Source organism: Balaenoptera physalus (genome assembly GCF_965194825.1).
Source record: "Balaenoptera physalus genome assembly, chromosome: 10".
NCBI lineage: Eukaryota > Metazoa > Chordata > Mammalia > Artiodactyla > Balaenopteridae > Balaenoptera > Balaenoptera physalus.
The window spans coordinates 76526910-76539075 of NC_138889.1; the positions used below are offsets into that span (position 1 = coordinate 76526910).

Consider the following 12166-nt stretch of genomic DNA (forward strand, 5'->3'; position numbering starts at 1 on the left):
CATTAAGGCCATGGAAATACTTTGGAATATCTCCATGACCTTTAAAGTCAAAGACTGCAGTATATTTCCATAACTCTTGCTACATCTGGCAGAACCAGAATTCTGAGTAGGAGAGTCCCAAGGTTTAATACAGCATAACATCTCTTATGACCTTATGTACCTGGATGTAAAAGGCTCTCCCCCTGGTTAATTGCTGCTGGCACCATTTACTCATCCATTTGATGACAATCTGGGTAGCTATTCTGTCCACAGCATTATACTCAACGCTGAGAGAATCTAATGAAGGTTAAAAATGCGGTTCCTAACTTCAAGAGGCCTTCTCTTTAAGAAGAAAATAAACATGAAACCATAAATAACAAGGTGGCATCAGATGGTAAAGGGCTGAGTGCTAAGTAAGTGGCACGGGCCACGTGTGCTTTAATTTCAGAGGGAGGAATATCTGAAGTTGTATACAAGACTGTGTGCATTTCAGTCTCGCTAGAGTAGAAAGTTGCTGCATAGAATGGGTGGAGATAAGATAGGAAAGGGAGCAGGCCAGGGTAAGAGGCCTTCTTATTTCTTAATACTGCTTTGAGAGATTGTTTTAAAACTTTATTTCCTGCGATCTGGATAATGACAAATCAATGCTATCGGCATTGAAAATCAGGCTATAGGGTGGGCATACTGTGAAAACCTGTATCTCAGAGCCAGAAAAGAGAAACAGCTTATAAACAGAGATGACTGGGGTGGGGTGGGGTGGGGTGGGGGGGTGTTGCGAGAAGCAGTAATTTAATAATAGGGATAATAATACCCAACTTACTGGTCTCTCACATAGCTAAGTACCTGTGCTAAATGACTGTAATGAACGATCTCATTTAACCAAACAACAGTATATTATATATATGTAGTCAAACCCCTTCCTTACTCCCAGTGAGAACCGAAGTTTTGTAAGCTTTGTCAGAGAACTTGCCCGATTTAAATCCAGGTAGTTCTACAGGGGTGGGGGCTTCTCATCAATGAGGGGTCTGGCCTGCCTGTGTCATCTCTTCCAACTCTCAGCGAGGAACCCATAGAGCACCTGGGACAGGAGAGAAGTCCTCAGGCGAATTAAAGTCGAGGAACCTGTAGGGCCAGTGCGTCCGAGGCGCGGACAGGGAGGGGCTCCTACATGAAGCGCAGCAAAATTTAGCCCGAGCCCGCCGGGGTCATGGAGCTTCTCCTGGCTTCCTCTGGTCAGTCTGTGGTAGGTTGCAAGGAGGAACCGTCTTGGGGCGGGAGGCTTCGCGGGGTATTGTATGTGCCTATAAATACTTCAAATAGTTAAGTGAAATGTGCAGCCTTTGAAAGCTGGAGAGGAAGCTATTCGGAGGCCCCCCAGCCCGCCTGGAAGAGCTGGCAGAAAAGAGAAGAAATGGCTGGCGCGTCCTTAACGCGGGAGACGAGGAACGGCCCTGCCCAGACCAGATGGGGGGCCGCGGGGCTGCAGGCGCGACTCCGGAAGCCTCAGACCGTTAAGGTGACCAGAACAATTTCAAAAAGGAAACAAACTTCCCCGGAGTCTTTCCCGCGGGGCCCCGAGGCGGGCGCTTGCGTTCGAAAGGGCATTTTTCAAAAGGTTTCAGGGACGCGGGGGTGTCAGCCCGCGGGGGAGCGCGAAGCCCGAGCAGCGCTGCAGAGCGGCCACCAGCTGGCTTTGTACTTGCGGCCAAGCGCGGCCCCAGAGTTTCGGCGGCGGCCCGGGAGTTGAGGCCACGCCCCCCTTTGCAGTGAGAGCCGCGGCTGCAGATTGGCCCGCCACGGACCAATCGGCGCGCCGGGGCGGCCCGGGCTGTCAGCGCGCGCCGCAGCCGCGCGGGTAGCAGGCTGTCCTCCCCTGCGCGGAGCCCCGCAGCCAGCGGAGCCTTCCCGGGAAGCGCGGCGGCCGCTCTCGAGCGCTGCGCTGCCCTGCCCAGCCCGCCAGCCGCGCGTCCCGGTGCCCGCGCCCCACGGCCACAGCCTTGCTGCGCTATAGCGCACGGAGCATGTGCAGACCCGCAGGCGCCGAGGTGCTATCTGTCCGGCGGGCTTCTGGGCAGTGGTGACTGTCACGCGTAGAGAGACCTTTCGGGAGCTCTCGCCGCGCCTCTGCGTAGCGGGTGACACTGCGGTGCTCGCGATCAGGGCGGCAGCTGCCTCTCGGTGAAGACGTCTTGGGCTCCGTGCGCCCTCCCTCTCCCCCCTATCGTTCTTTCCCTTCCCCAGCTGCTCGCTCCTTAGCTCGCCCGCTCACACCCGCAGCCTCCCGGAGCGGGAGGCGTGGGTCCCCGCCGCTTCTCTTCCAAAGGGGCCTCCTCACTTCGGAGATGCAGTGACAAGTTAATATGGGCGTCCAAGCCTCGAGTTCCCAGGAGGAGAATCACAAGAGGCAACAGCTCCTGAGCACCCGGAGCCCTTGAACAGGCCGCCCAGGAGGGGCGTGAAACCCGGCTGCAGCATCCGTCCAGGTGGGACCAGCTGAGCGCCGCGACCAAGGCGAGCTCGCCGGATTGCTCCGAGATCCCCGACCCGGGGATATTTTTTTCTTTCCCTCGGCTGGTGGTGGGCGCCTCTCGGGCCGAAGCCCGGCGCCTGCTCTGCTGCCCGCGCTGCCTTTAGCGGTCGCCTCCGCCGCCGCTGCCAGGGACGTGCTGGGAAAGCCGAAGCCCCGGGAGAAGATGCCGGCCATCCTGGTCGCCTCCAAAATGAAGTCGGGACTGCCCAAACCCGTGCACAGCGCCGCGCCCATCCTGCACGTGCCCCCAGCCCGGGCGGGCCCCCAGCCCTGCTACCTCAAGTTAGGAAGCAAGGTGGAGGTGAGCAAGACCGCCTACCCTAGCCAGATCCCCCTGAAATCGCAGGGGCTGCAGGAGCCGGCGGGGGAGGGGCTCCCGCTGCGGATGAGCGGCTCGGTGGAAAACGGGTTCGATACCCAGGTGAGAGGTGCTGTGTGCCGGGGCACTGTTCTGGGAGAAGGGTGAATACTTGCGGGAGGGGGGGTGTTGGCATGGCTGGATAGGGGACAGGGCTACCCTGTGGGCTGAGAAGGGAACCGTCCCACTTAGGCCGGCAGATTGGGGGTTGCGTGCGGAGAGTGGGCTGGCCAGTGGGTGTGGCCGGTGACCGAGGTTTGCCTTAAGGAGCTCTGTGAGACCGGGGTGCGGGCACGTCTGCGGCTTCCTTCTGGCGGGCACGGTCAGGGTGTTCTCAAAACTGTGCCGCACTGGAAAAGTCAGGTTCTGCATGTTGAGAGCTTGGCCCCAAGAAGGCAGTGTCTGCTGCAGCGTCTGTCTGTCTGTGTGTCGGTTCAGCAGAGATTCTGTCCCTGCCAAGGAATGGTCCGAGGCCTCGTTGGGCTCCACGCCCTCTGGCCTGGCTGAAAGATCCAGGGAAAGGGGTCTGGGGGTGGCAGTGTACCTGCTCCCCTCGTCTTGAAGATGCCTGCCCCTGCCCCATCCTTTGGGTTGACAGGATTCCAGGCACGGTGCTGGGACTGCAGTAGAAGTGCTCGGTGCACCAGCGGAGGCAGGCAGCTGGAGACTCCTAGCGTCTCGGCTGGCTGTTGCGGTGGGCGGGGGTGCCTGCCTCAGAATGGCTGCCCGAAGCTAAGCCCCTCCTTCCTGGGTAGCAGATCCTGATGCCGGTAGCCCGGGTGACTGGGGCCGGGGTGGGGGGATGACTTGAAAAGAATTGATGACTTCTACCTTTCCAGACAGAGCCCGCATCACCCAGTTCGGCTGGGTGACGGGCCCTAGCCATGCAATCTCTTTTAAGGAAATCAGCAAGGGCCAATCAGGTTCTCCTGGCCTCCTGCCCTCTCTGCTGCTTTTTTTTTCTTTTTTCCTCTTCTGGTAGGAGGGAGCAGGGGCGTGCTGTATTTTCTTGGCAGTTAGTCAGCAGGGACTTTTGGGGACAGGCAGACCTGACGGATGTGACTGTCCCGGTCAGGAGAGGCGGGAAGCCAGCGGGGGAGGTAGTTTGGGGCTGGTGTCAGGGAAGTGGCAACAGACCAGCTGACCTTTTTGGCACTTATTCTCTGCTGACACTGTCTCCACCTTCTCCTGGAGATTTCTCTGATCAGAGGCTAGAACTCAACACATTCCTAGCCTTTCTGATGGAGGAACTGGAGCTGGAAGCTAATTGTAAGCAGACTTTTGGAACTCTGGGTTGGAGAAGGCCCTCAAAGCAGATTAAGCTCCCACGCCAGGCTGATAAGCATGCCCCTTGCTGCTGCACTTGCTAAACATGTTTGGAAGCTGACAGGTTTGAGTGATGGTGTGTGGGAGAAAGATTTCCCCCAATGCTCCCAGGGCCTGTCTCTGCCAGGGTTTTGTGCTCTGCGCTCTTTTTCTGCCTTCGGCACAGGTTTGTACGTGGGCTCTGAAATGGGAATGAGCTTGGGGGTGCAACCTTGTGAGGGTTTCCCCTCCATCCTTGGAGACGGGGCTGATGAGGTGTGGTGGGTGGTATGCAGGAGGCCAGAGCAGTGACTCCGGGACGTGACACACAGCCTCCAGCCTGATGAGGACCCAAGGAATGAGGGGGAAGTGGACACTGGGATCGTTGCTACCCAGGCAGCTGTTCAACTGTTGCCCATTTGACCCTTCATTTAACAAACAGTCGGTGGACTTGCCATGGGCAGGCTCTGGAAAGGTGATTCATCCCTCTTTTTCCTGAAAAAATGATCTCCAGCTGCTGCCGGAGGAGCTGGTGTGGTCCAGTTCCCTCGAGGCTTTTCTTCTCTCCCTCGCCCTTGGCCCACAGTCCCCTGGCTGCCCCCACGCCACCTGCCTTGCCCTCAGTGGGACCTTGTGTACTGACCATGTGGATGGTTTGGATGGATTGCTGAGGAAATTGGCCACTTCCCAGTGGGCTATCCTGTTTTTTACCAGCCTGCCCTTTCTTTATTCATGGCCGAGCTTCCTGGAGGCTCTTCTCTGTGGCAGGTACAGATCCTTTGTCTCACTGCCTCACCCTGGCATCCAAGTGACATTGGCAAAAGGGGTTTTCCCATCTTTGGACAAGGCTTCCTCCCCCTTTGCCTGACATGGTGTCCATTCACCATCCAGGAAAGCCTCTCCATACGGATCGAGGACTGTGTCAGACTTGACACATCTGGTAGTCCTGGACTCAAAACCTGGTATTTATCACTAGAAGATACTCAGGAGATGATGAGTTAAACGGCAAATGATATCTTGGGGCATCTGACTCCCCTTTTATTCAGGGGGCTTTGGGGAGAAGGCTGGGTTGTGCAGTGGTCAGTAGCACAGGCTTTAAAGTCAGGTGGATATCCCTGGTATCCTGTCTCCACCGTGTACTAGCTGGTGACCTAGTCCATTAACCTCTCTGGACCTCACTGTTCCCATCTGTAAAAATGGACGTTAAACAACCACACAAATTATGAGGATTAAGAAAAAGAACATATGTAAAGTGTCATATATACATATGTTTATATATAAACATATACATACATCATATAGACATATGTATAGACATATATAAGTAACATGTGTAAAGCCCAGTGTCAGGCAAATAGGAAACACTCAATAAAATGAGCTATTCGTATTGCTAAACCAAGAGATGGGGCATTGTTGAACGTAGATCTAATAGCCTCTCAGTGAGAAAAGGCATAGCTTATTCTGTCAAGCCCTTGAGAAGGTATCATTCAGTTTGCAAGGATTTACAGAGCATCTGTCACATGCCTAATACAGTACCAGCCATGGTGGGAAGATGAGAGAAGTGCCTGATGTGCCAGGCTCTTTACATACGATCTCATTTCATTCCCACAGTAACACTTAAAGCATATATAACATTTTCTATGACAGTAATTTCCTGTAACATCTTCTTTAATGACAATAATATAATAATGGCGAGTCATCACATAGCACTTCCTATGTGCCAGGAATTGTTCTAAAAGACCTCATTTGATTCTTACAACAATCCAATGAGATAAGTGTTATTATTCTCATTTTACACATGAGGAAACTGAGGCAAGGACCGGGTTAGTAACCCCGTGAGTAGCAGAAGTAGAATTAGGACTCGGACAATCTGTCTCTGGACTCCAAGTCCTAAACCAGCATGCTGTAGAGAGAGAATCATAGGGACTTGCCAGTTACTCGCAGGCCCTGATTTCTAAGACCACTGCTCTAGCCATTGAGCGGGAAGAGTAAGCAGGACTTAGCAAAAGGTAGAATAACTTGCTCCAGGTCATCCTGCTCCAGGGTGGCGAGTGGGGGGCCCAGCTCAGGTTGGTCTGGCTTCCAGGCTGGGGGGTCTTCCCCTCTTCACAGCTGCCTTCCTCCTGGATGCTCTGGCGGATGTACAGGGTGATAAGACACGGCCTGGGCCTTGGAGATCTTATAGTCTAGTTGGGAGGCATGACTTGATGTACCACATCAAGCACAACACGAAGAGGGCTGAGAGGTATGCTTGGGGCTGAAAGGAAGGAAAAGGCCACCATGGCTGGAGAAGTCCTGAGGGCCTCACAGAGGAGGCAGGAGATGGCGGGCTCCAGAGATGGGCAGGAATGGCTGGCTGGGGAGGAGAGGGGGTGATATGAGCATGCCAGGGAAGGAGGAGGAGCAGGGCCACGCAGTGGTGCGGAGCAGGAGTGGGTGTCACCACCGGGAAGCCGCACCTTCGCCTAACAGGTGATTGCTTCGTATCTGGTGTCTTCGTTTTGAAAGGTAATCATGAGCAAAGAACAAAGGCTTCTTGCAGTTGAGGGATTGGATTTACGTGCTGCCTTCGTGGTCCGTAGTAATCTTGAGCATGCAGGGTAGTTATGAGAAGGTGGAAGGATGGTGTCCATAAAAGACCTGTTTCATAACAGCCCCTTGGGAAATGACAGTGATTATTATTATTAGCTTAGGGTTCAGGATATCCAACATGGTAGTGATGCGGAAAGGACGTGGGTCTCGTGGCTTTTATTAGGCAGCGACTCTCTTGAGCCAGTGACGACCTGTTCTCCCCCAAGCCTGCTGTCCATCGCCATCAAGTGTGAAAAGACCTGACGCAGCCAGCAGCTAGCTTTTAGGTGCAGCCCCACTGTCGACTTGCCAAACCCCTCACCTTGAATCTCTCCCACAAACCTACAGCTGGGGCTCGACCCCCAGAGAGAGGAACTGCTCTGCAGCCACACATCCCTCCCGAATTCCCCTCCTGGTGTTGGGATACCTGGGCCTTCCCCCAAGAATGAACATTTATAGCATCTGCTCTGTTAACATGGCGTATAAATTATGACCATGTGCAAAGAATTGTTTTAGAGATCTGCTCTGTGTTAGTTCAGAAACTCTGTCCGGCTGACCTTCAGATAAGGAATGCTTGTGAGCTATTTGAGGAGAGGTTAGCCTATTTTTAAGAAGCAGTTGCAGGGGAAAAAAATTATATATATAATATTTTGATATTTCCTGTTTTTAGGAGCCTGGGGTTCAACTTGCAACTCATTTCTTTAAAAATGTAATTAGAAGTGATTGAAATCCTCTGTGGGTGTTTTAGATGTTTAAAAAGAAAGCGCAGGCGAGGCCCCTGGGAAGAGAGCGCAGCTCCAAGCTTGCAACCTGTTGCAACTTTGCCCCATTGTGTTTTGATTAGAATCCTTGCTCCATCATCAAAGTTGATTATGGATTTGATTAGTGCATTTTTCTGCTATTGTGTTATTCCCTTTCTTCTCTTCCTCGGTTCTTGGAGGGGGAATGTGTAGAGTGGTTATCTGCCAACATGCAAGAATGTTTATAGTTCACGTATTATTGCTTATTCCATGGGTTAATTTTCTGAAGACACTTTAAGGGTGGGACTGGTGGCTAATTTAGGGTATCATTACGTGTGTATAAATACATCTACTTCTGGATATGTGTATATATACATATATACACACACATATACAAATATATACACATGGAACAGCTTAAAGTAATGAGCACATGTAAGCACACACACATCAAAGGCCAGGCTGGGGGAATTACAGCCCAATTTCCAGCTTTCAGAATAGCTAGATTTGCTTCCCACTTCTCATACTCCCTTCCTCTGTGACCAAGATTGAAGCACCAAGTCTTGGTGTCCCATTTTATTGACTTATAAGACATAAGAGATGTGGCCTTGAGAGAGGTGTTTTAATTAGGCCTTAGTGAAGCTCCTGAAGCCAGTCTGAAAAAGCCAAACCACCCAGTGAGATTTTGGCTTAAGGTCAGAGACTCTTATTTCTTAGAATCAGTCTCATCAGCAGGGAAGGGAGTAGTTATGGGGCATCTGCTATGTGCCAGGTAGTAGTAGACTGCTATAAATGATTTTATGTATATATAAATTTTATATGTATATGAAATTTAATGTGAAGCACAAGAAGCTGGGTAAAATGTAAAGTGGCCCATGCCTTTCATATGAGGAAGCTGAGACCAAGGGAAGTTATCACTTGGAGACAGTTTTAAATGGTAGATTACACTTAACTGAGAGACAGACCTGGGTTCAAATCCAGGCTTTGGGCAAGTTATTTAACATCTCTAAATGTGTCTTCATCTATAAAGCAGAAACGATGATGCTTATAGGTTGTCTGTGAAGATTCAGTGAGATAATACAGGTAGGTTGCTGAGCACAGAGCCTGGCATGCAATAAGCAAGGAATATGTGATATTGCCTATTTTTATTACCCAAGGTCAGAGCCAAGTTTGGAAACCAGATCTGCCTCATTCCAAGCCTGTGTTCTTTCTACCCTACCTCTCTGCCTCTCAAGTGCACGGTTGATTACATGGAGGACAGATGACTTGCACTGTGAAAGCAGAGAGCATAGCGGGGCTTTGGTTAGATGAATGAGGGTCAGGGTCAAGAGTAAATTAATGTAGTCGTATCCAGAGTTGTGAAATGAAACCTCCACATTTTGGTCCCAAACATGCCATCTCTATAGCACTAACCAAGCTGAGGGATCTGCTGCAAACCAAACTTATGGGAACCTCCTTTGTACACCCAGTCTGAGCTGGCACTGTCAAGGTGATTGAGTGGAGCTGGCCAATCTGACAGCACTGCCCAGGACCAAGAATGGAACAGTCCCATTGATTGGGCTTCTGAATGGTTTCCTATTGTTCTGAAGGCAGAAGGAAAGCCCTCTTCCCTTACTGCTGGCATGATTGTGGTGGGAGCTGAACCTTGTGATCAGCTTGGTCATTAAGGTGCCCCAAGGCATGGCCAGTTGCCCAGTGGTGTTTTACTGATAGCCACGGGGCCACTTTCAATGGTGACTCTGTCTCTTGGTCACATTGTTCAAAGAGATGGACAATGTGTTCCTAGAATGTCTTGGGCAGAATGGTTCATGTGATTTTGGGAACAAAACTGGGTCAGGCTTTTGTGCTTCAGTCCACACAAGACACTAGTGAGTGACACAAAAGTTTTCGCAGGAACCCCAAGTCGCCCACGCAGAACCTAAAGAATGACTCATGACTTAGTGCTCCATTTCCCAAGGAAAACAGACCCTCTTTTGTGTTTTGCAAACAGTAGCCCCACAGCCTCAGAATATTTTCTCTTTCCTTCTAAGTGAAACCTTAATACCTTTAGTGAATTTTGGTTTGTTCCAACCTCCCCTGTCTTGGTGGAAGAGAAGATAGGGTAGGAAAGGGGGCTTGGTCAAGATAATTATAAAGTTCTTTTGGAGCCTTTGAACAAAATCAGTTACGAGAGTGTGACACCGGAAAAATAATAATGGGCACTGACACTGACAGAGCATAGCCTCTTACCAGCATAATGTATAGCACCAGGCATGCATCATTTCATTTAATCCTCCCAACATCCTGTTACATAGAAGCTACTTCCTGAAGAGAATAGAAATGACAGCTCTGGGAATCAGCAACTTTGGTTCTAATTTTGTCTCTTTAGATGCTTTGCTGCATGACCTTCAATAAGTTACATTGTCTTTTGAGCTTCAGTTGCCTAATCTATAAAATGAGTAGGATGATACTTGCTCTACTTTTTTTGAAGAGTTGTTGTAAAGCTTAATAGAGGTAATTATTATGAATGAGACTCTGGTTTAAACATCTTACACCATAAATACCCTTTGAGGAAACCAAGGGTAAGAGAGGTTAAGCTACTTTTCCAACTAGCACAGCTGGTTAAGTGGTAGACTCAGGATTTGAACCCTTATCTGTTTGACCTCAAAGTCAAGGTTCTTAAATAGCAAGTGTGAAAGCACTTTTTAAAAAATATCTGAAAAGGCATTGTTAATACGGAATCAAAGTAAATTGCTGTAAAATTTGCTTTGGTGTGGTATATATGACATCTGGCTCCTCCCCTCTGCCCCAGAGTTTAGAAATATTAAATATATTCATTCAATATTAAATAAACATTAGCTGCTTCATCATATCAGTTAACCTCTCTGGGATTTGTAAAATTCTAAGTGTTCTGATGCCACAAGGTCCACTAAGGCGTTATCACTGTGTAACTGGCAAGGCTGGTTCTGGACAGAGGAAGGGAAAAATGGGGAATTTGATCATTTGTTGGCATGCAGAAGCAATCAGAAAAATTCAGATTGTGGTTCATCGTTAAGACAACAGGCCTGGGGTCTTCAAAACTGATAATGTCATGAAAAACAAAAAAATTTAAAAGGTAGATGGAGAACTAAACTATTCTAGAAAAGGAGACTAATGAGCTATGACAACCAAATCCAATGAGAGATCCTTGACAAGCAAAACCATAAATGCTAGAAAGGTCGTTTTGGAGACAATGGGAGATATTTGAGTACAGATTGTATGTTAGATAGTATTACTCCATCGATGTTAATGGTTTGGGGATAATGTAAGAAAATGTCCATTTTCTTGGGAGTTACATGCTGATATATTTAGAGGTGAAGTATCTTGATGTCAGCAACTAACTCCCAAATGGTTTAGAAAAAAAAAAAAGGTGAGTATATCTGTAGATAGAAGGAGAAAGAAAATGTTGTAAAATGTTAACAACTGGTGAATCCAGGTGACGATATATGTGCGAGTCTTTCAACTTTTCTGTGTTTGAACTTTTTCAAAATGTTGGGAAGCAAAACAAAGCCTTGGCTAAAGAGTATACATTAGCAATCCCCTTGACATCTGTGGTGTATCCATGAGAACATATATGAGGTAGGAGTGTGTGTCAAGTAGGAGTGTGTGTGTGTGTGTGTGTGTGTGTGTGTGTGTGTGTGTACTCACTCACCGTAAATAGCCTGGCCAAGTTTGTTTCACTGGGTTTAGGGTCTGGACTCCTTATCTCCTTTCTGGTGTAGTGTGAGAATCTTGGCTTAATTCCTCTTCTTTTATGAGAAGGGTTGCTGAAATTTTATGGAAATCATAAGATCCAGGTTGATTTGATAATCTCTTATAAAAATCTGAGATGTTTCCAAGGTTGAAAGTATAAAAGAGATTTTTTTAATGAGGAAATTTTTTAAAATATGAAAATACCTGGTTGAATTTTACTCATCTAGGCATGAAGCAGGCAAGGACTATGAGTGGAAGGAAGCAAGCTCCTTTGTCTGCTTTAACCTCTTCCTCTCCTCACTACTTAGAACTCCTTTGCCTGGCTAAACCCGTCCCATCCTTGACCCATTCAAGTTCAGGCTTAGTGCCATCTCGTCCAGGAAGCCCTGTGCCACCACCACAGTCCGGATGCAGTATCTGTCCTGTGTTCTCCCATAGCTTGCTCTGAGCCCCCATCGCTTGGACTATGGTTGCTTATTTAGCTGGACCATGGCTTCCGTGAGGTCAGGGATGTGTCTCTCATGATCTCTGCTGGTACAGCATCAACACATAGTAGGTTCTTAGTTCCTATTTGCAGAAGCAAAGAAGGATGGGAGGGCGAAGATAAAAGAAAGAGTTGAAAAACAGGATTGAGTGGATATTGAGCACCAGCTGTGTTCCTGAAGCTGCGGCTAAGCCATATGGCTTCTGCAGAACTCCCTCTTGGCATGTGAGCTGAGATGATCCCATGATGGTGGGTGGCCAAGCGAGGCCAGTGTCAAAGCTTTCCAACGCCAGGTCTTGGGAAAACTCACCTGGTTGGGTAGCAGGAGGAGGCAGATTCTTTACACAAGGCTGTTTACAGCATCCAAGCTGGCTGGCTGCTCCACTGGAAGAAGGTCTGCCCAGCTGTGATCATGTCGGTACAGTAGACGGGAAGGGTTGGATGGGCTTCGGAGGGCTTTGGCAGATTCCATCCCCACCCCCACCAAT

General features: G+C 49.3%; 1 protein-coding gene across 13 annotated transcripts in view; it reads left to right on the forward strand.

The window, feature by feature from the left end:
• The window catches only part of NAV2 (neuron navigator 2), a 761975-nt gene that overhangs the window by 349158 nt on the left and 400651 nt on the right, over positions 1-12166 (forward strand). For 5 of the 13 annotated variants that reach the window (XR_014267924.1, XR_014267925.1, XR_014267926.1 and 2 more), the window contains exon 1: positions 1814-2930. The exons of 1 other annotated variant lie outside the window; for it this stretch is intronic. Coding sequence is in view for 3 of the 12 variants with exons in the window: in XM_082476567.1 (XP_082332693.1) it covers positions 2673-2930 (258 nt within the window). In the remaining 9 variants the exon portion in view is untranslated. Of the gene's footprint in view, positions 1-1813; positions 2931-12166 lie in introns of those variants that run through there. 7 more of the 13 variants (XR_014267929.1, XR_014267930.1, XR_014267931.1 and 4 more) reach the window with 5 other exon arrangements.